General features: G+C 50.0%; 3 protein-coding genes across 11 annotated transcripts in view; 2 read left to right on the forward strand and 1 right to left on the reverse strand.

Moving 5' to 3' along the window:
• Window positions 1–7,493, reverse strand: part of WDR93 (WD repeat domain 93) — a 28,381-nt gene extending 20,888 nt beyond the window's left edge. Inside the window, exons 1-5 of the mRNA XM_023522995.1 lie at window positions 7,408–7,493; window positions 5,750–6,094; window positions 4,908–5,100; window positions 3,022–3,114; window positions 1,244–1,366 (exon numbers count right to left, since the gene is read on the reverse strand). Coding sequence (XP_023378763.1) covers window positions 1,244–1,366; window positions 3,022–3,114; window positions 4,908–5,100; window positions 5,750–6,076 — 736 coding nt within the window. The 5' untranslated portion in view covers window positions 6,077–6,094; window positions 7,408–7,493. The remainder of the gene's footprint in view (window positions 1–1,243; window positions 1,367–3,021; window positions 3,115–4,907; window positions 5,101–5,749; window positions 6,095–7,407) is intronic.
• The window catches only part of PEX11A (peroxisomal biogenesis factor 11 alpha), a 38,483-nt gene extending 24,171 nt beyond the window's left edge, over window positions 1–14,312 (forward strand). The window contains exons 1-4 of one of the 7 annotated variants that reach the window (XM_011379658.2): window positions 7,414–7,678; window positions 9,221–9,314; window positions 10,279–10,394; window positions 12,323–14,312. In XM_011379658.2, the coding sequence (XP_011377960.1) occupies window positions 10,298–10,394; window positions 12,323–12,891 (666 nt within the window). In that variant the 5' untranslated portion in view covers window positions 7,414–7,678; window positions 9,221–9,314; window positions 10,279–10,297 and the 3' untranslated portion in view covers window positions 12,892–14,312. The other 6 variants (XM_011379656.2, XM_011379654.2, XM_011379655.2 and 3 more) reach the window with 6 other exon arrangements.
• A 132-nt stretch (window positions 14,313–14,444) lies between these two features.
• PLIN1 (perilipin 1) lies at window positions 14,445–27,766 on the forward strand. Of its 3 annotated transcripts, none has more exons than XM_023522974.1 (9): window positions 14,445–15,946; window positions 17,026–17,084; window positions 19,687–19,891; window positions 21,208–21,290; window positions 22,182–22,446; window positions 22,743–22,915; window positions 24,440–24,631; window positions 25,006–25,260; window positions 26,159–27,766. In XM_023522974.1, the coding sequence occupies exons 2-9, from the start codon at window positions 17,040–17,042 to the stop codon at window positions 26,486–26,488; spliced, it is 1,548 nt and encodes a 515-aa protein (XP_023378742.1). In that variant the 5' UTR covers window positions 14,445–15,946; window positions 17,026–17,039; the 3' UTR covers window positions 26,489–27,766. The 3 variants fall into 3 exon arrangements, with proteins under 3 accessions (XP_023378742.1, XP_023378743.1, XP_023378744.1); XM_023522975.1 differs by having other exon boundaries at window positions 14,445–15,745; XM_023522976.1 differs by having other exon boundaries at window positions 14,445–14,653.
• The last annotated feature ends 186 nt before the right edge of the window (window positions 27,767–27,952 follow it).

The following is a 27,952-nucleotide window of genomic DNA, read 5'->3' on the forward strand; positions in this document are numbered from 1 at the left end:
AGGTTCTTAAAAATCTCGACTTAGAGCCAGATTTGAAACCATTTCAAAACCTTTAAGGCTGAATTGAGAAAACCCAGGCTCGTTTGGTATTACCAAAAAGAGAGTCTTTAGGTAAAAAAACAACAACAACAACAACAGAAACCAAGCACTTAAGGTCTTCTCCCCAGTCTTTCATTCACTTCTGATGGCTGGAACTTCACAGTCATCTCCTCTTGGATGACAGAACCGGGTGATGGTTCAGGTGGTCAGCTGACCGTACTCAGCCCCAGGAGCTGATGACTTCGTGGCTTGATTCTCGCTGCTTTTGCTCCTATGGCTTAGGTTTTCTGTGCGTTTGCGCTGGTAGCTCAGTCGGGATCCCGCATTGAGGCGGCTGCTGACCTGCGGCCTCATCTCCGTAATTGTCCTTCTGCTCTCCCCAGCCGTCCCCCTATACAGCTTCTGCCTCACTGATCCGCCCTGTTTCGTGCTGTCAGCCATGCCATCTCCTGTCCCCGCTCCGGAGGGTTGGAATTCCAGGGTGGGTGCCCGCAGGTCCCCGGACACAGGCGACGTTTCCTGGAGTTATTCTCGGTGGCAGCGTCTTGCTTGGTGTCCTTCCTATGGATGTCAGCATAATCGTTGTTCACGTGGGGCCATCTGACTGTTCCCTAAACCTTCGTTGCCGGGACCTCCTTGCCCCACCAGCGGGTGCCACTCCTCCTGCGGGTGGCGGAGCTGTGGGCAGAGCCTCCTTGCCCAGGGTTGTGGGTCTGGGGTGTGGGGGTCACTGGGGTGGGGGCGGCGGTGGGGTTTCTCAGGGCTCCCTGGGAGGGGTCCACTCTTCACCTCTGATACTGATTGAACTCTAATCGCATCTTTCGATGAGCAGAAATTTAAAAAAAAATTAGCAGCATTCTTAGTGGAGTCGTAACATGTATGAAGTGTACAGTTGGACAAGTTTCGACATATGTCTATCCCTTGAAACCATCCCAGCAGGCAAGGTAGTGAACATAACCATCACCCCCGAATTTCCTCTGCCCCTTTGTAATCCTTCCTCCTTCCCACCCCAGGCAAAATACTGAAGTGTCCTGTCACTAGATTAGTTTGTATTTGCTAGAATTCTACTGAAATGGACTCACACATGCATTCTTTCTTGTCTGACTTCCTTCATAATTAGTCTGAGATTGATCCACGTAGTTACGAACGTCCCTTTTTATTGCCCGCCAGCAGTCCTTGCGTGGCTGTGCCACAGTCTGCTCACCATTCACCTGTCGGTGGACATTCAGTGGTTTCTGGGTTTTGGCTGTTCCCGACAGAGCCGCCATGAACATTCGTGTGCAAGTCTTTGTAAGGAGGCTGGCTTTCACTTCTCCTGGGCAGCCACCTAGGAGCGGAGTGGCTGGATCACGTGGTAGGTGTGTGCTTAACTTTTGAAAAAACTGCCAAAGCGTCTGCACCGCTATACTTTACCGCAATAGTGTGCGCGAGTCCCAGCGGTTCCAGATCTCTGCCAACACTTGGGGTGGTCAGACTTTTTAATTGTAGGCCTCTCGATACATGTGCAGTGATAGCTCGTGATTTTGATTTGCATTTCCCCAAGGACCAGCGATGTGGAACATCTCATTTACCTTCCATATATATTACTTGGTGAACTTTCCTTTCTTTTCAAGTCCTCTGCTCGTTTTAAAAATTGGGCTGTTTGTTTCCTTATTGTTGAGTTGAATTTTGAGAGTTCTTTATATATTCTGGACACAAGCCCATTATCAGATACATAATTTGCAATTATTTTCTCCCAGCCTATGGCTTGCGTTTTTATTCTTTTAACAGTGTCTTTGTAGAACAGAAATTTTTAATTTTGATGAAATCCAGTGTACAATTTTTTTTCTTGTGTGGCTTGTGCTTTTGATGTTGTAGCTTAAAAAAAAAATCTGCCTAACCCAACATCATAAAGATTTCCTCTGTTTACTTCTAGAAGTTTCATAGTTTTAGAATTCACATACAAGTATCAGATCCATTTAGAGTGTTTTTTGTGGGGGTGGGAGGCGGGCAAGGAATGAGAAGTTTTTAATTTCAATAAAGTCCAATGTCAGTTTTTTCTTTTACGGCTTAGTGCTTTTCATATCCTAAGAGATCATTGCCTGCCCAAGATTCGAAAAATATTTCCCCATGTTTTCTTCAGGAAGAATAATGTCTTTAGCCTTTACATTTAGGCCTATAATCCTCTCAAGTTCGTTTTTACATGTAGCGTGAAGTAGAGTCGAGGCCCATTCCTCCCATTTCCTTCATCCACGTCGCTTGCTGACAACTCTTTTCTCCAAGGAAAGGTTTTGGGGCCCATCAGTAATATTTTTTACAAGACAAACTGCAATTAAAAATTACTCTGAGCAATACCCTCTCTTTTTTTGGTTAATTAATTAAAAAAAGAAAAAGTTCTGAGAACCTACGGTATATGCAGGCAATATGCTAGGAATGAAGAGTACATAGGTGAATAAGGCACGTCCCCTGCCCTCAGGAAACTTACGTCCAGGAGAAGCGGCATAAGCCAGTAAGTGTGGAGGGTGGAGGAAACATGGTGATGGAAAGTCTGTCGCGGATGGTGGTGGCAGCGTGGAGGGAGAGACCAGCTCCTCTTAGGTACGTCAGGGAAAGTGTCTCAGAGAAGGAGACTCGTGAGCCGGTCTTGAGGAATGAGGGGAATGTAAGAAGCACTCACGGGTAGGGAGGTAAGAATAGCACTCCAAGCAGACAGAACAGCGTGAGTTAGGGGACAGCACATGAAGCAGCCTGGAGGAATAGGGACTTATAAGTGGTTATTAGATGGGTTGGTCTGGTGCTCAGTCTGGACTGGAGAGCCTTAGTAATTTTCTTCTCTTGACAACAGGGTGAGTGAATGCAAGGCATCAGCAGGCACCTCCAGTGGTGGGGGCGCTTTTAACTGAATGTTTCAGAGGAGGCTCTCTGGCCAGGGCGGTCTCTATCTCTTGATGTTTGAGGACAGCTGTCCTCGCCTTCATATTGAAAGTAAACTTGATTTGCTCTAGCTATTGGCCCAGCTATAGGAACTTACCACTTCATTGATGGCTTTGATGAAGAAAAGACTGTCCTTATAAAAATAAAACAGTCTAATGACACCTGAAACAAAAGAATAAATAAGACTGTAAGACAGACAGTGAGCCAAGAAGCACAGAAATTTTGCATGAGGCCTTTCTGGAGTTATCGTCATAAGGTCATGCGTCCTTAGGCCTCCTCCCTGGCCCCTCCACTGCCCATGGTGACCTTGGTCTCCGTCCTGGGTCTTCTCTGCCTACCCCGGCCCTACCTTCTTCTCCTAGGAGCCTCCTGTGAGCCACACCAGTCCCCTCCTCGACTTCTCTCCCTGTTTTAGCACATCATCCCACACCGCCTCATACCGTTATTTGTTTCCTGTGGGTTGCTTTTTATTTTTCTAGTGAGTTCATAGATTCTTTGAGGGAAAGGATCATGTCTCATTCTTCCAGTATAGGATCAGCATCTGCCATGGCTTGTCACCCATCTCTCAACCTCCAGCAAGCTCCTCACGCAGTTAATCCTGCAGCTAATCTTGTTGACTTAATGTCATTCTAATTCCCATTTAACCTAAGGGCTCCAGTATAGGATCCCCATCCACCATGACTTCTTACCTTTCTCTGGGTGCCTCCCAGACACTCGTAACCTGCCCCTTCACCCATAATACAGACCTTGCAAAGGCATCCTGCCCACTGTGGATGAAAGTCTAACTCAACCCGGTAAAAATTCACGGGCTGTCTGCTCCATGACCATGAATGAGCTAGGGACAACCAAGGCAGTCTCTGCCCTCAGATTCATCACATCGAGTGTCACAGACGTGACACCAAACAGGTGCAGTGCAGTGCGAGAAACGCTATGCTACCTCGAGACCCGCCTCCTGAGCCAACATCCCCAGCCCAGGTGCCTCAGAGTTGTGACCTCAAATGGAATTCTTTAGCTCACAGACCCCTGAAGGCTTATTCTCCTATCACGGCTACCAAGGAACGGCTTTGTCATCTAAGGCAGAAAGGACTCACGGTCTTTACTTCCTGCTTACTTCCTTCCCTACCCTGTACACATTTTCCATCATTCACCAGGTTTTTCTATTACATTTTCATTTCTAAATATTTGTGTCTTAAACGAATTTTAGACTTATAGAAAACTTGCAAAAATAGTACAAAGAATTCCCTTATATCCCCTACCTCGCTTCCCCTAATGTTACCATGTTCTATAACCATAGTACACTTTTTCCTTTCTTTCGAACAGCTCCCTCCTTGACTCAGACCTTCGTAATCTCTCTCAGTGAATGCAGTAGTTCTTCCTGGTGTCTCTGCCTCTCAGTGTGACTTTTTCAGACACCTACCAGTGTGCCCTTTCTAAAATGCCAATCAGGGCAGGTCACTCTCCTGCAGAAACAGTGTCCTCGAGGACACTGTCTATAATTCCCCATACTCTAGTCCCCGGGAGGGCCTGGTTCATCCTCAGGCTAAGGGGAAAAAGCAAACTCTGGTTTATGTGAGTGGCAGGATTGCTCAGTGCTCAGAGGGCGTGGACTCTGGGGCCACTCTGCCGGGTTCGAATCCTGCCTGTGCCACTTATTTTCCACGTTACTTCAAGTAACTTATTTAACCTCCATGCCTCAGTTGCCTCTTCCGAAAAACAGGGATAATAAATTATACTTACCTCCTAGGGCTGTCGTGAAGGCTGTTAAATGGGCCAAATATGTGACATGTTGGAGTAGTGCCTGGCACACCATACTGGTCTGTCGGTGTTGGTCACTACTACACAACCAGGGAGAATGCTTCATGTCTGACCCCGCCCACAAGTGGCAAGGTGATTAAACTGAACAACAGGTACAGGTACATGTAAACTAGGCTAAAAGGAAGATGAAGAACAAGTACCCATTTCATCCACAGGAGCAATAAGTGTATCACTCCCCAAATCTGTGGCCCAGATGGAAGTGACATCAACCTTCAGTTTATCCCAAACATACATTCGTTTAGCATCATACAGATTGTACACAGAGAATCCTTTGGCTCCTCCAATAAACACGTAGTCTTGGGAAATAGCCATACAATTTGGCATTTTGTTGAACTGGGAAGACAGAAAACAAAAACAAAAAAAAAAGGAATGATTGTCAGCTATCATAATCTGCAAGTAATACAAGCTAATGTTTCAAAGAGAGATATGTGCCCTTCCTAGATATAATACCATAATACCTAGATATAATACCTAGATATAATACCATTCCCAAACAGAGCGCTCACCTAAATATCTTGCCCATGTGTCGAGAAAGTCATGGCATTCCACTTTTACGGGAAAGGGGCCAGAAAAAACAAGGAAGTAGAGAATTAATGGCTATTCACAATCATGGGCCTCGTGATGAGTGGACAAGTGGCCCTATACTTAATTCATCTAGAACACTGTAAAAAGAGATATAGCTGAGGCACTGGCAGATTGTCAACCATCAAGCAAGACAGTGATTATTACAAGCAGAAATATTTTAAAATAACAGCTGAATATAAAAGACCTTCTGTATAATCTTCAATTAACCAGAACACCCATTTCCCCAGACAATGAATGGCTAGCTCCATTTTAATCAACATCAGCATGGCTATAATCTTTCAAAAATGCAGCTGTCTTACTGAATGAAGGTTCTTGGAAGGAATTCCTTTCCTGGGTTATGTTTTTATTTATTAACACTCAGCTAAGAAACAGGGGCTCCTGGTCAGCTGCTCCATACCTTGATTTCAAAGACTGGAGGGTAGACAGTGGGCTGGATCCGGTTGAGCTCAGCTTCCCTCAGCGTGTCCCTCTCCTCAATTACTTCCCACGACCTGTCAAACAGGAGGTTTACCAGCTTGTTGATCATTCGGTAGGGCTGAGGCAAGGAATCCAGCTCCTGATCTGGATCCTTGAAGACATAATCCTCTTCATCATCCTTAGGCCAGTCTTTCTCTGTGGGGGATGGCACCTCCAGCAGCCCCTTTCGTGTAAAAATAGGCAGTCTCATCTTCTGGGCTCGACTTCCTATGGGGGATGACATCGCAGAAGGCGGCACGGGTAACATCTGTGAAACTCTGAAAAGCTGATAAAGGAAGCAAGCAAAGGTACTTTGAGAAAAAGAGAAAGTTACTAGAAAACAGTATATCATCTCTAGCACAGTGGCCTATGGGGACTGTTTATTTTAGAACTGACACTTCCCTTATTTATCACAGGATTGTTACCACATTACTAAGACACACCGTTCATATTAGTAAGGACATCAGCAGAGACAAGTATTGACTATTCACATCTTCCAGGCCAGCCCAAGATGATGTGTATTATGATGGAAAGAAAGGAATCTGGCATCCTTGCTGCCTTTCTTCACCTCTCGATAAGAGAGTGGCTGTTTTTCTGTCCCAAACAGAATCCGCCTTTCTCAAATGATGTCTTATGGTTGGTTCTTCCATCTCTGTAAATGGCTGTGCTCATTCTCCCTTTTCTTTCCCTCACCAGTCAGAGGCAGCAGTTTAAACACTTCCAAAAACTGCTGTCTAACTTGTTCCTCTGTATATTCACTGTTGCCACCCAGGAGTTCTGCAAGCGCAGTGCCGAGAACCTGAGGTTTTTCAAGGACCTACAGAAATGTATGAGACTTGAAAAAAAATTGACTACAAGGAAAAAAATCTACAAAATCAAAATAATTAAATATTTTAAAAAATGTTTACAATTTATTATCTTCACTGTCTGCATACATAAAGTTTGAGTCTATAAGAACAAGTTATCTGTACTTTGTAAAACTCAAAACTACAAATCATAAAAAGGCTTTCAAAAGTTTTTAAGAAGTTATTTAATGTGGAACATGGGTTACATTAAAAAAAAATTTTTTTTTAAATCACTGCTATGGAATGGATGAGGTTCCATGTCTTCGAGCCCCACAGAAGGAAGGTTCAGTGATGCAATTTCACCGTAGACTATTTTTGCCTCCACTTTGTTCATGTTGGCCCTTTTAAGGATTTCCCTCAAGTGGTGATCTTCAGTTAGTGTGCAATACTCCTAACAGAAAATTCTCGAACTTTTCCGGGCTCTCGTGCTAGAAATACACTCCAAGAATTGGCTTATCTCTGCTCTAACCGTGTCCTGCCCCAGACTTGGAGCTGGTGTTGCTAGAGGGAGACAGAGGCACAGATCTGGGAACTGGTTAGCCCTGGTAGTCCCCAGCAAAAGCTCAGGGGAATCTCCATTCGGGATTCCACCTGGGGTTCTTGGGGACCCGGGAGCTGCAGGGAGGCGTGGGGCGTCCCGGGAACACCTGATTTGGTGAGACGGGCGCCCTCGAACTCCCTGCAGGAGACCCTGGATGCGGAGAGCACGTGGGGAACCGATGCTCCGCGGAGCAGAAGCAGAGGTTTCACTCACCTGGGACAGCTGTTTGGCGTCGCCTTAGTAACCACAACTTCCGGCCCAGACCGGAAGCCTGCGAAGTCGCTCTTGGGAAAATGCGCCGGCCCCACGGGACAGGGAGACCCAGCCCCTCCGGCGTCTCGAGACTCACCCGGCCGCGGGAAGTCGGCGCTGCACCCTGAGGACTCACGACCGATCCCAGTGCGACGCTTGGCCTTGAGCTGGGCGCCATGGACGCCTTCATCCGCTTCACCAACCAGACCCAGGGCCGGGACCGGCTCTTCAGGTTAGTCTGGTGCAGCGGCCTCCGCCCCTTCCCCGACCCGCACGCGGGTCCTTTTTCTCCGCACCCCGGGGAGAGGGGCGTAGCCAGTGGACGAAAGCCAGAAGGAGGCTGCCGGCCCCCGGAGGGAGTTCGATTCGAGCCTCTCACCGCGAATTCCGTGGGCTCTGGGCCAAGAGACCGTGCGCGTCCCGAGCCCGCCGCCAGGGTTAGAGCGGGGGACGAGCCCTCCTCGCCCAAGCTGCTCAACGTGCTTCCGAGGACTTTGTTTCTAAAAGGAACTTTGGGTTGGCATTTGTGGCTAGGGAACCACTCTCTTGGTTTGTGGTTTCTTGTGGAGAGACAGAAACTTCAGTAACCTTCTTTATATCCCATTGATGGCCTTTTACTTGAGTGAGATGCTTACCGCACGTGGAAGAGTTGTGAACTGGAAAACAAAATGCAGTATGGAGAGAGCCTCAGAACGAGCTAACAGCACCTCTGAGGTACACGCTGTGCTACCGAAAACGTTAAAGAGATTGTGGCTTTCATATTGATAAGTTCATGATGTTTCTTTTAGAGGTTTGGTCTTGCTCAATAATAATAATAAAAAGAATAGTTAGAGTTGCAGCTTCATTTGACAGCTTTTCCTCCTCATCTGGGTGTACACGTGGCAATACAGACACCTGTAAGAACAGCCCCAGTAATGAGACTTTGGAGAGCGACTTTGTGCAAGATATTGCTTTCAGTGGATCACAACTCAACTTATTTAACCCTTATCACAACTCTATGAGATAGATCATTTAAACCATCCCCATTCCACAGACGGAGAAACCGAAGCAGAAAGTTAATACGTAGCAAGTAGCTGAGCTGAGAGATTTAAATTTTCACAGTTGACTCCAGTGCCCACCTCTTTAACCACCAAGCCAAAGTACTTTTCAGATTTATTTGCAAAAAAATTTAATGATTGCATTGTATACAAGCTTCATTAAAGTGGAAGCCTACAATTCCAGTGGACTCAGAATGTACCCTGCAAGGTTTATTAATGAGGTTGGTTAATAAAATTGTTGTTAAGGATATACTTATTCAGCAAGATCTGAAGTCTCTGGTATTCGTTTCCCAGTAGCCTTGGTGATATATACCTTCTGTGACTTCTGTGACAACTGAAAGAACGCCTTGGTTTTGGACATATTCCTATTATTAGACTGAAGCTGAGGAAGGGCAATTCTTCGACTTGACCAGCTTGAGCCCTCTAGCCGGCAAACATACTTGTTGTGGGGTAGGGGCAGGAGGTGATTGTTTCTTTTTTTACTTCATCCCTAATAACAAGGTCACCACTTTGGAAAATGTGCTATATTTTAATTGAGAGTGTAGAGATTAGGAATGAGTCATACTAAGATGTGCCTCTGTGATATGTGGATTATTTTGCACTAAAGACCCTGCAGGTTCAAGAGAGACTCTCCCCCCTCCCCTGCCCCGCCTTAAATACCTAGAAGAATCTAAATTAGGAGCCTTGCCCATAATAGGCGTTATCACCAGAAATAACTTTTTATGACCTTTCTATAGGGCGGGGCAAACTTCTAATTACTGAACATCTGCAGACGACCTTCCTCCCCCCTGAAGCCCCAACGAGCCTTATCTCATCCTTAGCTACAACATTGTATGTACCGCAATTTCCCATCTGTCTCTGAATGTGTCATTTATGTGGAGTCTCTGACTGTCTCATGCATGTAGGATTCTCATACATAAATATGTAATTAACCTTGGTCATTTTCTCTTACTACTCTGTGTCTCGTAGATTTAATTATTAGACCAACAGAAAGAACATTGAGGATAGAGGAAAATTTCTTCCTCACAAAAGTAATATTTATAGCATAAAAGGAATTCAAATGCAGTTATAGGACAGTAGAAAACAGGCACCTGCTTTAATAAGTAGACTGCCAAGTGCATTTAAATGTTTAGTTATGGGATATAAACGTTTTACATGTTCTGTTTTCCGTTAGTAAGGAATTGTTATTTATAGTCATGACAGTAATCACTCTATTGAATATTGACTATTATTAAACATAAAAGTCTGCATTTTATATAAAATACTAATTATTTTTGAAAGACAAATACCTTATTTATGTATTAGTATGTATTTTTTATTTTAAAAAGTAAGCAATGTTCAAACTGTAGACTTTTTATTTGATTCTGATTTGAGTGTGTCTCCTGTCACATAAGTATTTGATTAGCTGTATGGTAAAAAGTTCATTTTAGAAATCTGAAAACTCATTCTGCACCGGAGAAGATAAAGATCTTTGCAGACTTAGCATGAGAGAGATTTTTGTGCCGTTTACCACATTGACTCTGCTTCTCTGTGCCAGCAGAAGGCCTTCTGAGGGGCTGATCTCTGCATTATCGCCGAGTTCTCTTTCATTATCTTTGTGTTGCATTTCTGTCACGTGTTCCACCCTTGGCCCTGTGGAGCGACTGTTGCAGAATTTTGCTCTTGTAAGAGCCGCCTACATGAGAAATTGTCTTGGAAACCTTGCCTTTGGCAAGACGTTTTTCTCCTTCCCTTACTTTATGAATCAGGTTTTATTTGGTTTATAAATTACTCATTTTTTTTTTTTCCGTTTCAGAGCCACTCAGTACACATGCATGTTGCTTAGATATTTATTAGAGCCTAAAGCTGGCAAAGAGAAGGTGGTAATGAAGCTCAAGGAACTGGAGTCCAGTGTGAGCACTGGCCGTAAATGTAAGTACCCTGTCTCCTGGGGGACAGTGGCTCCTGGTTTAGATCCTCAGATTCTATAATTCGCAAAATACTTTCTAGTTCATGAATTTCTAGCGAGTCAGGTTTGTTGATGAAGTCTACCAGTAAGTCTGGCCTCATGGAACGACAGGCCAAAAAAAGTGACTGTTTTGCTGCATTCACACACACCCTCCTATGTTCACATTTGGTGCTACACCATATCTTTCTGTTTAATCATAACTTATGGGGCATACACTGTGTTAGTTCACCTTTAGCTCTTAGAATCACAAAATGTTTTCGCAGTCCCTGACATGGGCTCCTGGCAGCCCTTCATGTTCTCTAGAAGAACAGAATAGCTCTGTCTTGGACCCTCTGCCTTTTCTACTTCTTCTGTTGTAGGATTGCTAGAGGAGATGGACAGATATGTTTTCCTAGACTATTTGAGGCTTGGTTTCATGTTAAAGGCAAAAAGCGAAGTCGGTGTTTTGTATTCATTTAATTCACCTGAATAATAAAGCATACTGGGAAATCCCATATGTCCGATACCAGTTGTGTGCCCAGCTCCTAGTTGCTTGAGGAGAACCAGGTGTTGCTAGAGCAGGTGAGCAGAGGCGTTGGAACGGGATGCAGAAATCAGATGTTGAGCAGTTATTTGTGAGCACCTGCTTCACAGAGGCATAGTCCTGAGCTTTATGGGAGAACTCAGATCACATCGTGTGAGTGACGATATGAGATTAAGTGACATATATGTTGGTAGAGGAAAAGAAAGGTGTTTTGAAGGAGGAGGAACTTGAGGTGAGAGGAGAGCGTTCTTGAAGGGTGGTTTCCTCTAGTGAAGGCTCCGAAGTGTTGGGAGGAAACCAGTTGTGCTGGAGGATCAGTGAGAAGACCAGGCTGACAGAAGGAAGGCTTAAGTTGTCAAGTGCGACGGGAGGGCTAGGGTGAGCTTTTCTGGTTGGCTTCGAAAGCCAAGATTAGCATTTCTCAGATTCTTTACAACGTTGGAGCTCAAAGGTCCTTTAGAGGTTACTGGTCTCTGAAGTCCAGAAAGGACTTAACCCAAGGTCAGTTTGTACAAGAGCCAGAATTAGAACCCAGGAGTATTCATTACATATTCCGTTTTGTTATTTTTGATAAAATAATACCAACCATTCTTCTGAGATTATAAGTTTTCGAGGATAAATACTTCTGAGCTTTTGCTGAGTCTAAGATATAGTCCTTTAAGGAAAGGAACGCATTTATTTGTGTCTTTCATAATGTTTAGGACTACAACTCATTCTGAGTAGCCAATCAGTAAATATTTGATTGGTACATACCCAATTAATTGATTTACATGCTCAGATAAGGACACACTTTTCAGTGGTTGATTTAATTCAGGCAGGAGTCACATATGACAATATTATTAGTTGTCCTGTCCACTAAATCCTACCATCTTTACTTGGTAGGGAGCCACAGGGGGTTTGGATCAGAGAAATGGCAAATCGGTAATGGTGTTTTTTAAAAAGCAATCTTTTGTCTAGAAAGTAAATAAAATGTAAGGCTCAGACTCTCCAAAAGAATTTGGAGTTGCATGTGGAGTTCATGTTATCATACCATCTTCCTTCTAAAGAAGCGTTGCCGGTAATATTCACATGTGACAATCTACACTCACGATTGATCTTGCCTGAAGTATGTTGTAAGACACTGTTAATTCCAGTATTCACTGCAATGCAGGCAATAAATCTTAAGAGCCACTGTCTTTCGTGCCTTCCAGGTTCATTTTAGGTGTCCTTAACATGCCGTGAAGTCCTTCTTCCCTCCTGAGCAAGACAGAGCCTCAAATGACAGTCTGTTGATAAAATACCAGTGCTGGCCTCACCCTGATACAGGAACCCTTCTTCCTGTTACACATTAGTTATATAACCATTGACTGTTATGGGTTCTTCTTGCAGGGTTCAGACTAGGCAACGTGGTACATGCTGTACAGGCCACTCAGCAGAGCACTCATGCCACGGACCTGGTGCCCCGCGTATGCCTGACGTTCGCCAACCTGAACCGTGTGGTTTACTTCATCTGTGACACCGTCCTCTGGGTGAGGAGCGTAGGGCTCACCTCCGGCATTAACCAAGAGAAATGGCGAATGTGGGCCGCACGCCACTATTACTATTCTGTTCTGCTGAGCCTGGTCAGGGATCTGTACGAAATCTCCCTGCAGATGGAACAGGTTGCACACGACAGGGCGAAGAGGGAAAAGTCATTATCCCAGGATCCTCTGGGGTACAGCGTGGCCAAGGAGGAAAGAGAATGGCTCCAGTCCTTTCTCCTCCTATTCCGCTCTCTGAGGAAGCATCCTCCCTTGCTCCTGGACACGGTGAAGAACTTGTGTGATATCCTGAACTCTTTGGACCAGTTGGGGATCTATAAGTCCAATCCTGGAGTCATTGGACTTGGAGGACTTGTGTCCTCTATAGCAGGCATCATCACTGTGGCATGTCCTCACATGAAGCTGAAGACCAACTGAAGTGGTTTTAGGCCGAAGACTCGTATCTCTTGGTGGAACAGACATTTGCATTAGGGACAGATCATGTCACGCTGTGCTGAAAAACTTGTTCACGAGAACGTTTAGTGGCCTGTGATGTGAGCAGAGGTCAGGCAAAGAATGGAGGAGAGCGCATGAAGGTTTAGATATGTTTTTTAGAGCGTCGGCATGACTTCTGAATTTCTGAGTATTTTCCCTTCGTCTGACATTTTTGAGCATCTCTTATGCATAGTAGGAGCTTAGTGTTTTTTGAATGAATAAAAATTGGAAAAGGCCCTAACCTGACCACAGCAGGTCTGCTGCCCTCTCTTTGCTCTGGTTCCTCTGATCAGTTGCCATGCCCCCTTCTTCCATAGATGCCAGTGCCAGGGCAGAGGGCAGCTGGGTTTCTAGCCTCTTAAATTGCTCACCCTTACATCACTGCAGTCCTGTCCTTCCTCTGTCCAGAAGTGAAATCAGGAACACATCAGGCATCTCCATGGCATAAATCGTGTCTATAGATAGTGCAGTGAGTAAGTAAAAACCCAAAGCAATTAGAAAGAACTCGAGGTAACAGCAGTGTGGAAGGTCACAGTGGGTACCCGTAGGTAGCCTCCGACGGACGAGGGAACTGAGGTTTAAAAAACAGGCCAGAACCTCATGTCTCTGATTCTCAATCCAATGTTCTTTCCATGAGATTCCACTGCCTTCCTGGTGGATTTGAAGTGTGAGATTCTCCAGAATCCTACACGAAAAACCTTTTGAGAATCTTCGTTGGTCAGTGGTTTACGTTTTATTCTACAAAAATTGAAATTATATCTAGACTTAACAGCTAGATTGTTTCATATAAATCCATGTGACAGTTTGGGCATTTCTACATTAATATTTATCAAAATTTATGCAATTAGAAGTTTCGCAAATGCTCTGAATGTAGGAGGGTTGCAATATTCTACGATAAGTCAGACTTCGTATGTGCAGGGTATATGGAAAGAGCAGTAGGGGCTAGCGAAGGCATTCGAATGTCGAGTCAAAGCCATTTGCTCATAGTCCTGCTTCTCATCTTGGGTGCTGGGTTCTCATTTGGAATTACAGATCTCTACTTCGAGGGAAGTGCGGTAAAGAGGAGGCTGATGTCCTGCTGGTAAAGGCATCTCTTTTTATCAGGGTGGAAATGAGAAAAATGTGCACTAAATAAATTTCCCATGGGTGTGATTGCGCTTGTTAAAAAGAAGACTCGGGTCCCTGGCTATTTTTAACATGGTCAGTCAAGATACGGGATTTGGGAAAGAATATTTTAGGAATTTTAAGAGAAATGAAAGCCGCTAGGTCAGGGCAAATAAAGGTTTAAGTAACTACTTTTACTTTGTCCAGTCTGCTACTGTAATAGATTAATTATGTCTGATTAAATTTCTAGACAAAGTTGACTCATGTATCTGTGGCTGTGTTCTGGGAATGGAGAAGAGTTCAAAGGAAGGTGATCCAGAGACGATCTTAAATCCGTCTACGCAGTTGGTAGAGGGAGCTGGTAAAATGAGCTCCGGCCTGGAAGATCCAAGCTGAGGAGGAGATGAAGAGGATTTAGACGTAGAACTTCTGGGTCGAAAGACCGCTGAGATGATCTCATCCAGACTGCCACCCAGGAGAGTGGCCTCTGTTCAGCCCTGTCACTGGAGTTTTGGCTTCCGCCTGGAGAAGTCAGCCTTGAATCTGTGGAAGCCCGTTACGGTGGCATCCATCTTGGTACTTTTGTCCTCTGCAAGTTAGGGTGAGTGGTGGGGAAGCTGGGGAATGCCGCCTCTTCTAGAATTTGAAACCCTTCATGGTGCCCTGGTAACTCCCTCCCTGTGCATCCTTCTCCTCAACTAACCCTCGCAGCCTCCGAGCCTCCACATTCATGAGGGAGTCGAAAAATCACAGCTATTTCTAGTAGATGTATCGGCCAGCACATTTGCAACTGAACCTTGTCGCCTGAGAACTCACTTATTCAACAAGGAATGTTTGAGTGCCATGCGTAGTTACGGGATTTACTGTGCACGAGATGACAGGGTCCCTGTGCTTATGCGTTGGGGGCGGGGGACACAGATAGGGATGGGTAAGGAGAGAAGGTGACTGTCCTTCAAGCCGCTGCTGGAAAATGGACTCTTCCCAAGGGACTCTCCTCGGCCCTTTCACCGTGTTCACTTCTCACCCGCAGTCTGGACTCCCAGGCGGACAAAGGACCAGCTTTGTCAGCAGAGCTTTCAGGCACAGGGCCCTCTGGCCCACGGCCACTTCCCCAAAGGCTCAGAAGTGCCCTTTGGCCCACGTTGCTCTCCATACACAGCCTTGTGGATAATTTGTCCTGAACATTGGACCTGAGGGCAGAGGCCACTTAGATGCCTCCTCTCCGTCACTGTCTGATAGTTTGAAAGTCCAGTTGGATCAATAACTGTTAAATGCATCAGGTCTTCTTTTGGAGGCTCCCTGCCAGACTCCCTCCCTTTCCTGACTTCGCATTCCCTCCCTAGTTGTATCACAGAATCGGTCACCAAGGGCCTGTCAGAAAGCGCCGGCTCTCCCCACCCCGGCTCTTTCTCCTGCTGCCCACGGCATACAGCTTAGCAACAGATGCTGTTCTTCCGGCACCGAGGGAGACCAGCTCCGTGCTCCTGCTGTCCATTTTTCTTGAAAGGCCCTTGAACATTGGCTTACACCACGGTTTCCCACCATTTGAAGAGGGACTAGAACTCGGGTCCCTACCCGACTCGCTTAAAGAAGGGGACGTGGGCAATAGTTCTTGGTTGGTGACCAGTGACAGGGGCTCGGGCAGCACTGTCGCTCTTCCAGACTTGACAGAACCGGCTGCATCTTAGACCAGGTGGAGTTCCTTAAACTCTCTTGGAATCTAGGAATCTCCAGAGGTTGAAATTGCTCCCTGAAAGGCTAGGCTGTCAGGCAGTCAATCCAGCTCTGGTTATCCTCACTGAGAACAGTTTCTCTTCACTAAGAGTGATGCATTCAGGGGAACGCTGTTCCCGTGTGGATTTAAATCCTTCTGTTCCAAAATTCACTCCTGATAGTAAAAAAGAAGGATGGGAGATGGGTTGAAAACAGTCTCATAGGAGCCTCTTTGGAAAAGGTGCCAAAGATTATAGGACCTCAGAGCTTACGAGTTTAATGACATATTTTCCAACATCGTCTTTCCGGAAAGCAGTTTTTTGAGAACTGGGGGAGCCAGAAACACGTTACAGAATTGATTTTTTATGGCTCTGGAATAATAACTCCTCTGAGCCTGAGTCTTTAGCTCTGTGATCTGCCTCCTAGTTGGCTACATCTTACAGGGTTAGGATGTGCCCAGGGGACCGTTGGTCAAATAGCCCTGACAGCCGATGACCCAGCTTTCTCTTCCTCTGCCCTCCTCTAGCTGGGAGGTCAGTAGCATTGCCCAAGACTCCTCAGAGCAACGGGGGTTCTTTCCGCCGGCGGAGACTGCAGCCTGGGCTCTGTGGCACTGAGGCGGCATCGGCTGCAGTGAGTGTGGGGGTCCCGGACATCAGCCTTACCTGGTTGGTTTCTGAGAGTTAAAAGAAGTCAAGGGTCAGGGTCTCATGGGAATTTTACCGAGGATGACGGGGCCTGCAACGCGAATGGCCAGGAACGTAGAGTAGATAGTCTGGGGCCACCAGCTTGTCCAGAATGCAGCCGAAATAGCTGGTCTTAAGAGTGACTACTTTTTCACCAGGTTGAGCATAGAAGGAAGGACTGGCAGAGAAGTTTGCTTAAAGAGAGAGGAGTTAATGCAGAATGCTTTTATTTAAAAGGAGGCTAAACCTGAAACCTGTTTTAGTCTCTTTCAGCCCCTCATTAGAGAAGCCCTCAACTTCATCTAAAATCTCTTCTGTCTTAAAGCTACCTTCGTTTTTCATTTCTGACCCTGAACCCTTGTCAGAAACATCAAGCTGTGGGGCACCTCCCTATGGGCCTCCAAGAAGTGGCCGCTTGTCTGTGATTCACCCTCCAACCTAATGCCTTCTGCTCAGGGAACCTGAGTTCCCAGGCAGCCTGGGCCCCATTGGTGGCCATGGAGAGGTAGAGGACTGACGCTGTGGCTCTCAAGCTGAGGGCTTTCTGATGGACCTGGGGGCCTCTGCTTTGCAGCTTGAAGAGCTCCGATGGCGGTCAACAAGGGCCCAGCCTTGCTGGACGGAGACCTCCCTGTAAGTAACTTGTGCTTAGGTGGGGGTGGACAGCTGATGGGAGAGGGAGGACCAGGGGTGGCATCAGGGGACTTAGAACGACGTATGCCCAGGTGATACTCAAGTTCATGGACCATTATGTCTTAGTTATTCTTGCCCTTACTACCTTTTGCAGAGGGCTGTTAGAGGATCGGAGGTGGGGTGGGGGTGGGAGGCACCTATTAAAAACTGGGCACCTTGTAGAAAAAGGGCAGAAATACTGGCTCCACGGGAACGGGAGAGGGGAACCACCGCGTGCTGACCCCGGCGCAGAGTCCGCGCTTCGTCCGTCTGGCACTGAGCCGCTGCGTCTGTAACTCCAGGGCATCGCTCGTGTCTTAGTCCCTGCGAGTGGCACCTCTTGCAGTCACACAGTGCACAGCCTCTGCTGCTGATGTGGAAAGAGTTGGAGGGGCAGGGTGTCCCGTGTTGTGTGTCTAGCTGGTTTTTACTGTGACTTGGAATGGTTTGACATGTTTACGTGTACCCGATGCTTCCTGGCAAGCCCTCTCTGATTTAGGCACAGTTCAGATAGTGAAACTTAAAAATCGTAAACCCCTACAGTACCCATCTTGTCCCAAGTTAGGCTTTAGCTGACCTTTGCATTAGGAATCACCATGTTAAGCTTTGTATCGAATCACTGAACACGTGACATGGTCAAGTGCACAGTTAAGCCATCCTAATGGGTGGTGATCGATTCCCTTCCCAGGACCTCTCTTCCCCTTTGGTTTTGCCTAAAACAACACCTGAAGATTCTGTCCAAAATATTAAAGAAAATATTTTCTTTGTACAGTCGTAATCTTTTTCTGCTTCAAATTTCAAACTCACCTGCAAGACAAAAAGCCGAAGTACTGTAGCCTGCTGTCTGCTGTCCGTACTCATCTCCTTGATGGGGCGTCTAGCTCAGCCTCCTGCCAACAGAAGGGGCTAGGTCCTCGCCTCCCAAGCAGAGCCATGTAGTGGTGGCAGACTCAGAGCTGTAGAGAGCTCAAGCATTTGTGTCGGACCTGGTGACTTTTCTCTTTCTACTTTTTACATGGAGAATCCTTAACATTCATAAGACTAGACAGAATATAATACCCTTCACTCACTCCAACAACTATGAATCCATGGCCCATCCTGCCTCACCCTCACCATCATCCATCATCTATTCCCCCACCTCGGGTCGTTTTGAAACAAATCCCAGATAAGCCATTTCAGGCCTGAGTCAGGATCCCAGCTCTGCCGCTTACTAGCTGTGTGATCTTGGGTAAGTCATGTCACATCTCTGAGTTTTTTTGTCTTCTCCTCGGTAAAGTGGTGGTGGTAATGCTGACCTCAGAGGGTCGCTGTTAGGCTTAAATGAGGTCGTGTCACCAAAGCACCCCAGTCGTTGCCTGGAGCGCAGTGGCACTGAGTAAATGTTCCCTGTGGGAGACGAGAATCCACATTCTTTGACTCAGAGGCCAGTGTCTTTTCATTGAGATTCCCAGATGACCTAAAGTTTAAGTATGTGACTGCCACCAAAGTTAAAATGCAGTAATAGGAGCACAGCACCCCAGTAGTGAGGACTGATGGTTTGCGGTGCCCCACGTACACTTGGAACGCTGACTTCGAGTCTGAGTGCTGTATCTGTAAGAAGGGCAATGCCGAACCCGCGTGTTTGGACGAAGGGATCACCAGACCAGGGCGAGCCGTCCGGGAGCTACGTTAGGGACTGGAACTATTTAGCGTGGAGAAGGGACAGCTAAAGGGAGACATCCACCTTCAAATATGTAAAGGACCAGCCTGGGGATGATGAAGTAGATTGGCTCAGTGTTATTCCAGAGGGCAGAGGCAGACTTCAGCTCAGCGACACTGTCCCACACGGCACAGGCCGCTCTAGGAGGCATGAGCTCCATCGAAAGAGACATGCAGATCCAAGGCTGCAGAGGTCCCCGGAGGCCTGAGATCTGAAGTTACGCCTTCCACTAGGTGCAGCCCCCATCATGCCTCGTGTATGTGACTAGCATTGCTGTGCAGGCGTTAGGTCGGCACTGGGGTGGGAGTCTACTGGGGGAGAGACAGGTACACAGCCTCGTGTGGCGAATGTGGAGACAGCCCAGAGAAGGAAGCAGTGGCTTCTGATGGGAGGGAGGAGAGTCCGGAACCTTCACAGAAGTGATGCTCTAGCCATGTCTTGAGGGGGTGGCATTTCTCTGGATGTAAGGGGTAAGGGAGAGAAGGGGAGTGCTTCAGGCAGTGGGCCCAGCACGCAGAAGCGGGGAGCCAGTGTCCCAGAAAGACCAGGCGAATGCTTAGATAAAGCCACCAAACCAAGCTGGGCAAAAACTCCAGGCAGGTTTGCAGACACATCTCTCCCTATCAGTAGGTGTAAGTGGGGTGGGCTGGAGGGCCCCTGGAGGGTGGCGGTCACCTCAGTAGCTCCCCGAGGCCTGCACTGTGACCGGCAGAGTCTGGTAGGCTGACTCTTGTTTTTCTGGTGGGGCGTCCAGGGTTCCTCCCAGGTCACTTGGACCCAGGCTGGCCTCACCAATGGGCTCTGTGACCCCGAAGCAGGAGAGGGCCGTGGGCCAGCCTGACGCCTTTCTCCTCTCTGTGCCAGGAGCAGGAGAACGTGCTGCAGCGGGTCCTGCAGCTGCCGGTGGTGAGCGGTACCTGCGAGTGCTTCCAGAAGACCTACACCAGCACCAAGGAGTCCCACCCCCTGGTGGCCTCGGTGTGCAACGCCTACGAGAAGGGCGTGCAGGGCGCCAGCAGCCTGGCAGCCTGGGGCATGGAGCCCGTGGTCCGCAGGCTGTCCACGCAGTGTGAGTCCTCACGGCACTCGGAGGCCGCCAGCTTGTCCCTAGTGCTCACAGCCTGCCTGCCAGTCTGTGTCCACCTGTCTGTCTGTCTGACCATCTGATGGCTTGCTGGTCTGTCTGCTTACATGTCTGGCTATTTGGGCGTTGGGAGTGGGGCCGGTGGCAGACCAGACCCCCACTTTAGCTCCAAAGCCAGCAGCAGAAGCAGCAGCTGGAATCAGCAGAGTCTGGCACAGGGACAGCGGGTGCTAGGGGTGGCCTGGCAGGCCTGGGGCGGTGGAAAGCCAGGGGAAGCCCTCTGGGTCCAGCAGCTGACGGCACCTGCTCGTGACGGGGGGGACAGCAGAGAGCCACCAGTCAGGGTCCTGGAGGTGGAGGACAACTGTCCATGCAGCCTTGCCAGAACGGCGCCCCCGCCATGCAAACCATTCTGCCCCCATTTGAAAACGGTTTCCAAGGCATAGCTCTTGACAGGGCTGAGAATCCCGGCAGCACCGGGAAGTCTGGGCCTCCCAGCAGCCTGACTAGGGGATTATGGGTAAGCAGGGATTCCACACAACCGCCACCTGCATTTAAAAAAGACCCAGGCCCTGGGCCAGCAGCCTCCCTGCCTGCACGCTCTCCAAAGAGTTTTTACCCAGTCAGAGGACGGCCAAGTCCCCTGGCCTGTCTACTAAAGTTTGTGGAGAAGCATAAGATATCTGGAGAAGGAACATAGAAAAGAGCCTGGTCCTTGGTGGCCCTGGGCAGTGTCTCTTGGGAACGTTTGCCTCCTCTGCCACTTGCCCTGCTCCCCCGTGACCCTCTTCCCACTGTTGACCACCTCACTCCTAGACGTTAAAAGGAAGAGCCGTGGATGGTTGGGCCTGGACGGGCTGTGGCTGGGAGTTTGTCACCTCATGCTCACCCAGAGAGGGGAGGGGGCAGGGAGAGCCCAGTATTTACTGCTGTTTCACATCGTTTCCACCACTTTTCCTCACAGCAGCCGTGCAAGGCAGGCACCATTCACCCACCTTTGACAAATGAGAAAAGTGGGTTCAGAGAGGTTGTGACCCACCCAGAGCCACACGCTGCAGATACCGGCTCTGGGCTGGGTGCGGGTCTGCCTGCTCCAGAGTTCCCACACAGTTGGGAGAATCTGGCCTGGCCTCACAGCGGACGGGGGCTGAAGGTGGCGGAGAGCTTCCGGTTCCCAGATGTTCTGGAGACAGCGGGACTGGGGGGTTCGAGGGCTCCCAGGCACCTGCCTTGGCACAGAGGCCAGTGCTAGGCTGACACGTGGGGGCAGGGCTCACTCCAGCATGTCCCTTTGCTTCCAGTCATAGCTGCCAACGACCTGGCCTGCCGGGGCCTGGACCACCTGGAGGAAAAGATCCCAGCCCTCCAGTACCCTCCTGAAAAGGTGAGCCAGTCCCTCTTCTCCGACGTGCCCCACAGTTTGTCGTCACTGCCCCGGGGGAGGAGAGGGTGCAAGCTGATGATGCCATGACTGCGAGTTTTCCATTTCTGTGGCAAGTGTCGTCTGAGGCTGGTGGCAGCTGACTGACCCCAAGGTCACACAGTGTGCTTCTTCCTGTCTGTGGAGCCAAGTGAAGGCAGGGGCAGCAGGCACAAGCCTGAGGCAAATTCAAACAGGAGTTTGGAGCAGGTTCCCCTCACTGACCAACTACCAGTTCATCCACAAACATTTACTGTGCCCTGTGCTGTGCCAGGGGCCATGAGTGATTTCTAGAGCTGTCTCATTTAATCTTATCAACCCTCTGGGACAGGGTGGTTGGCCCCACTTCACAGGTGACAAAACTAGTGACCTGAAGTGGAGGCCACATGAGCGCGAGTCTGTTTGGCTCCCAGGCCTGTGGTCTTCACTGCCCCCTTTTCCAGGCGAAGGGCAAGATCTTCATTACAAAGGAGGTCCCAGGTGAGTGGGAGAGAGAGACTCCTTCAGTGCAGAACGTGTAGGAAGGTCAGCCACGTCTGTAAATCACTATCGATGCAGATGGGCCTGTGAGCAGCATAAGGAGGGCAGGACAGAGGAGGCAGTGGAGGAGTTTGGAAGAGGCGACACCTTGTGTGCATGAGGGTATCAGGACAGGTGTCATCAAGCAGTTGGCCCTGGGGGCACCATCACAGGATAGTTAGGAACTCACCAGGCAGAAACGGTGTGAAGAAGCCAGGTGACCAGGGCGCTTGGCACAGGAAGGGTTGGAGCTCTTTGCATTGCAGGCCCAGCATAATCCAAGTGCCCAAATATTGGTGCCAGTGCCCTGGGCGACCCTCCTCCTCGCTCCCCCAGATTGCCTCTGAGCTGAAGGACACCATCTCCAGCCGCCTGCGCAGTGCCAGGAACAGCATCAGTGCGCCCATCGCCAGCACTTCGGACAAGGTCCTGGGGGCCGCTCTGGCCGGCTGTGAGCTCGCCTGGGGGGCGGCCAAAGACACCGCCGACTATGCCGCCAACACCCGAGCCGGCCGGCTGGCCTCTGGAGGGGCCGACTTGGCGCTGGGTGGTGTGGAGAAGGTGGTCGAGTTCCTCCTCCCTCCAGCCAAGGAGTCGTCAGGTATCTACAGTTCGGGGGCTGGCAGACCCACCCCGGGGAGTGAGTTGGCCCCCGTGCAGCCTGGAAATAAGTAAAATCGGCAAGGGCTCATCCAGCCACTGCTCTGGAGCAGGGAAGGCCCAGGGGGGTTTTCAGATGGACCCCGTCTTGCTATGCCCCTCTCCCCATTAGTAAGTATGGACTGCGAGTTGCCCAGATCACAGTGAGCCCACGGAGCTAGGACAACTGCTTACAACCCTGGACACAACCCTGCATTCCCCGGCTCCTCTGATCTGCTCCCCCAAACTCCTGCCCAGGCCCTGCTCCAGGACGCCCACGGACCCAGAAGCCTCCCAAGGCCAAGCCGAGCCTCGTGAGCAGGGTTGGGGCCCTGGCCAACACCGTCTCTCAACACACCTTCCAGACCACAGTCGGGGTGCTGAAGCAGGGCCACGCCCTGGCCATGTGGATCCCCGGTATGGCACCCCTGGTGAGTGTCTGCCCGCCCCTAAGTCCCTCTGTCTCCCACCCGACTCCACCCCACCCTGAGAATGCCCTCTCTTCCAGCCTGGGCTGGGACTTCAGGTCTAAGGACGGGAGGCCTAAGCGGGGCAGAGGGCTCGTCCTCCAGTCTGCAGGGGAGGGAGAGGCCGGGCCTCGGGCGGACGGCAGGCCTGCCCTGCAAGGGCGGCCCTGTCCTACCACCTGTTTCTGTCTCTCCCATTCTCCCACCGGGCCTCGCCCCTTCTTCCCGTAAGTGGGCCTCTTGCTATGGGTCCTCCCACCAGTGAGGAACAGAGGCCCCCGTCTGCTGTCTAGGCACCAGGGAGTGTCCCCTGTAAGTAAGCAAGGCACAAACCCATTCTGTTGGGGAGAGGACCCCAGCTGGGCCTTCCCTGACTGTCCCTTCTGGGGGCTTCTAATTGACCTCCCGCTGTACCCAAGGTAAAGCTGCCTTTTCTAGACCCAGGTAGGGCTGACTCCTCCCACCCCCATCCCTCTGTGTATTTTTAGCAGAGAGAGCTGGATTTTTTTTTTCCATAACGAATTTTAGTAAGAAATTTAGGCTAAAAAGGAAATGAAAACAATATTAAAGCACAAAAGTCAGCAAACGAGATAACTACTTTACAGCCATCGTTTGGGCGATACTTTTAAAAGCATCATCAAGCATGGCTCATTCCTTCAAGCAAATGTTTGCCGAGCACGTACTATGTGCCAGCTTCCGTGGCTGCAATAGGGACCCGGGAGTAGTAGTTCCCCTCCGTCCCCTGTACTAGGGGGCCATCTACCAGTGGGGGGGCCTGCTGCTTTTCTCCTATGGAACACTTTGGCCCACTTGATTTTTCCACTCTTTAAAGATCTGCCAGGGCTGCCTCCTAAAGTGAAACACACACGTCCTCTGCTTCCTGGCGATTCCACCCAAAGAAACGAGACCTTGTGTCTCCCAAAGACAGGTCAGATGCTCCTGTCAGCTTTATCCGTACAAGAGCTGAGAACAACTCAGACGTCTGTCAGCAGTCGAATAGGTAGACGTGCATATTCCTACATTGGAATATCACACAGAAATGGAAAAGAAGGGGCCGCTCGCACATGCAGTGACATGGGTAACTCTCACACCATGATGTTGAACAGAAGCTTTTCATGAAAGAATACACTGTGTCTGAGCCCCTTTTATGAAGTTCAGAAATAGGCAGATCCAGTGCATGGCGGTGGAGGTCAGAAGGCGGTCAGCCTTGGGGGCTCCCGACTGGGCCTGGGGCACAACGGGTTTTCCGGGGAGTTGGAAATGGCCTCTGTCGGGACCTGTGCTGGCTACACAGGTGTGCCCTTGTAGCAGTTCACAGAGCTGTACGGAAGCTGTGTGCACTTCAGCATGTGCCCGTTCCCACTCAAGGAAAAGCTTTTTAAGCACAGTCTGCTGGGCCGGGCCCTGCTCACCTCCTGCCCGCACCGTGCGGGCAAGGGCCTGGCCGTGGGGACTGTGAAGCCAGAGGCTGCCACCTTCGCCCCTCAGAGCAGCCTGGCCCAGTGGGGTGCGTCAGCGGCCATGCAGGTGGTGTCCCGACGGCAGAGCGAGGTGCGGGTGCCCTGGCTGCACAACCTCGCTGCCTCCCAGGACGAGGACCACGACGAGCAGACGGACACAGAGGGGGAGGAGGCCGAGCAGGAGGATGAGTCAGAGACCGAGGAGAAGCAGCTGAGTGAGGTGAGGCGGCCTCACGGTCCCGCAGGCCACGGAGGGTTGATGCACAGAGCCACAGGGTGAAACCAGGGCCCAGGGACATGGCACCCGGGTGCAGCCCTGTTCACCTCACACCCAGACACCCCACCAGCTGAGTGAGCACGACTATGCCCCTCCCTCAGCTGACCCTCACGACAGCCCCTAAGGTAATCAGGGTGGAGACTGTCATCCCCTTGTTGCAGATGAAGAAACAGGTTCAGAGAGGGGACGTGGCCTCCCCAAGGCCACACAGCTAGCGGCAGAGGCAGGTGTCCCCGTTCTTTCCCTCTGGGGATGCGGGGGAGGGGAAGGCTCAGGGGAGTGACAGCAGGAGGCTCTGACTTTGCTCTGGTCCCCAGGTGGCAGCCCTGCCCAGCCCCCAGGGCCTCCTGGGCAGTGTGGCACACTCTCTGCAGAAAGCCCTCCAGAGCGCCGTGTCGGCTGTGACGTGGGCACCTGCAGCCGTGCTGGGCACAGCAGGGAGAGTGCTGCGCCTCACACCAGCCCGTGCTGCGCCTCACACCAGCTCGACCAAGGGGAGGGCCATGTCCCTGTCAGACGCCCTGAAGGGCGTGACAGACAACGTGGTGGACACAGTGGTACACTACGTGCCGGTGAGTCCCTGCCCCTCGGGGCCTTCCCATCTCCTCGGTGATTCTGCTCTGCTCCTCAGTGTCCAGGAAACCTTTTGACATACCATGGCCTTGACTGGGTCCCTTCCCAGCCCTAGGAACATAGAGACCTGTTGCCCTAGCCTGAGACCTCTCCCCACATCCCTTGTCCCCATCATTCTAGGAGTCCCCAGTAGCTCAGCCCTCACCCCTCAGTTCCCACCTGCAAGGACCTGGGAGGTTTGTGTGCTGTTCCCTGGGAAGGGGTTGGAGGAAGGCTGCCATGGGTCCTGGGGGGTGGCCTATGTTCCAGGAGACAGCAGCTGTCCCCATCTCAATTCTGTCACCAACAGGAAAAACCCAAGGGTCACCAATACTAGCCTTTTGGGAGACCCTGGACCCCTTCCTGGAGCAAGTTGCCAACTGCAGGCTCTAGGAGGGCTGGTCAGGGCAGGAGGCTCCCTCAGAGCCGGGCGGGGTGGGTGGGGGAGTTGGTCAGTGGGTCCCTCCCACCAGGAGGTGTGCCAGCCTGTCCACTTTGGGCCCAAAACAGGACCAGGCTGGGATACTCTGACCCTTGCAGTGAATCGGTCGTGCTTAGCCCACAACTCGCACCTAAGGAAGGGTCAGGAAGGCCACTGGCCTCCCGCTGAGGGAGACAGAAGGATCCAGAAACCTGGGTGAGGGGGTCTAGATCATGGAGATAGAGCAGGCAGGACCTCATCTGTCGGCCCCAGGCACCCCATCCTGCTGCGCCAGAGGCCCTGTCCCATCACCCAGCCTATGCCCTCCTAATGGCCCCTCCCAGGGTGCCGGATCATGGGGAACCCAGAAGAGGCAGTGGGTGGGAGGCGCAAGGTGTGGGCCAAACCAGGCGCTGACGCGGCGGTTGGGTCCTCAGCTCCCCAGGCTGTCACTAATGGAGCCTGAGAGCGAGTTCCGGGACATCGAGGAGGTCGTGCGCCAGGAGGCGGAGCGCAGGGGGTCTGGGGTGCTGCCCGCTGGCCCTGAGCCGACACCACGACCCGCACAGCACCGAGGCAGCCTGCGCAGCACGCGAGGCCTGAGCCTGGAGGACCGAGGGGACCCGCCCGCCGCGCCGCGCCCGGCCTTCCCGGCCTCGCCCCGCGAGAAGCCAGCGCGCAGGGTCAGCGACAGTTTCTTCCGGCCCAGCGTCATGGAGCCCATTCTGGGCCGAGCGCAGTACAGCCAGCTGCGCAAGAAGAGCTGAGCGCTCCGTGCCGCGGCCACCCGTCCGGCGCCACAGCCAGCGTTGCCCGCAAGTAAGCAGAACCCACACTTCCAAGAGAGCGTTGACGTCTTCAAAGTAGCCCCCTGGGCAGCCCGAGCCCCATTCCAGACGATGCTGCCAAGGCACACGTCATCTTTTGAGCATCCTTTTGGGGCTCAAAAATTGGGGCCGAGCCTATTTTTAAGAAGAATCGGAGCAGCAGCCTGCTTTGATCCTGTATCGTTCTTTTCTAAAAGGTTCTAATTGCCTAACTTGATCTTTCACTTCGTTAACCAAACTGTGGCCAATTGACATTTGACTGTTTCCAAAACTCAGATCCATTCTCTGTCGACAAATACCCTGAAAGTCCAAGCAGGAGTTCCAGGCACATTTTTAAGTCCTGAGCTCAGAGATGCCTGAGCATCCAACTTCTCAGTAGGCTACTCTGAAGGAACAGCAATCAGGTGTAAAACTCTCGTGTGTTTATCTAAAAAACATCAGCGTCGCTTTTGAGTACGCGGTACCCCGCGTCTTCACAGGCCGGATGCCGGCCTGTGCTCTCTAGCGCCACCTCCCGGCCCACAGCACATTTCCACTTGCATCTTCTTGACTTCTACCTGTGCATTCACCTTTCCATCTTTTTGAATGCTGGCATCTCCAGTGTGGGGAGGCGACAATGGTGACCCTTCTTCACTTTATAAAGTCTATACTATATAGACCATTCCAAACCCTGTTTTGGAAAATGTGGACATTCCGTAAATCTAAGAAATGCACACAGGTAATTAAAAAATTCAAACACTGCGAAAGGGTGCCTCCCGGTTCCCCTTCACAAAAACAACCAGGGCGCCATTTACAATCTGTGCACGTGCCGGCCCGTGTGTGTGCACTCTCCACTGTGTTCACACAGCTGTGGGATGTTACACTCACCTGGCCTTTTCACTTACTACATCTTAGAGATCTGTTTGTATCACCAGCATAAATGCTCCTTGCTCTTTTTAATGGCCACATAGTTAAGTGCCTCATAATGTAGATGTGCTATAATTGATTTAACTAGTTCCCTAATGAAAGACTTTTAGGTGGTTTCTTTTTTTCTTTTTTCTTTTTTTTTTTTTTTGCTACTGCAAACAGTATCGCAATAAATGTCCTTATACAGAATGTCTCGTGTACATGTGTGGATATATCTGTAGAATACATTTATCACTTGGAACCATGACCTGCCGGGAGAAAGGGTATCTGTTTTAAATATGGTTAGATAATGCCAAGTGGCCTCCCAAACCAAACCCTGTTTTTCTTATTATTTTCATCTGCAGCTGCACAGATAATTAAGTGCTTTATTCCCTTTCCGGACGTTTTCTATCTGAAGGTGATAGCAGAGAGGAGAAATGGAAAGGCCAGGTCCTTTGTCACTTTGCCACTGACTCAACCTGCCCTGGAGCCCTCTTCCCTCCTATCGCTCTGTTAGCT

Source organism: Pteropus vampyrus, unplaced genomic scaffold (genome assembly GCF_000151845.1).
Source record: "Pteropus vampyrus isolate Shadow unplaced genomic scaffold, Pvam_2.0 Scaffold368, whole genome shotgun sequence".
Classification (NCBI taxonomy): Eukaryota; Metazoa; Chordata; class Mammalia; order Chiroptera; family Pteropodidae; genus Pteropus; species Pteropus vampyrus.

What these genes read in the sequence shown, in the direction of transcription:
- PLIN1 (XM_023522974.1), top strand. Translation starts at nt 17,040, where the DNA reads ATGGCGGTCAACAAGGGCCCAGCCTTGCTGGACGGAGACCTCCCT. An exon ending in TCCAGTACCCTCCTGAAAAG is followed by an intron (nt 21,291 to 22,181) that starts GTGAGCCAGTCC and finishes TCGCTCCCCCAG; the next exon opens with ATTGCCTCTGAGCTGAAGGA. An exon ending in AGGAGAAGCAGCTGAGTGAG is followed by an intron (nt 24,632 to 25,005) that starts GTGAGGCGGCCT and finishes TCTGGTCCCCAG; the next exon opens with GTGGCAGCCCTGCCCAGCCC.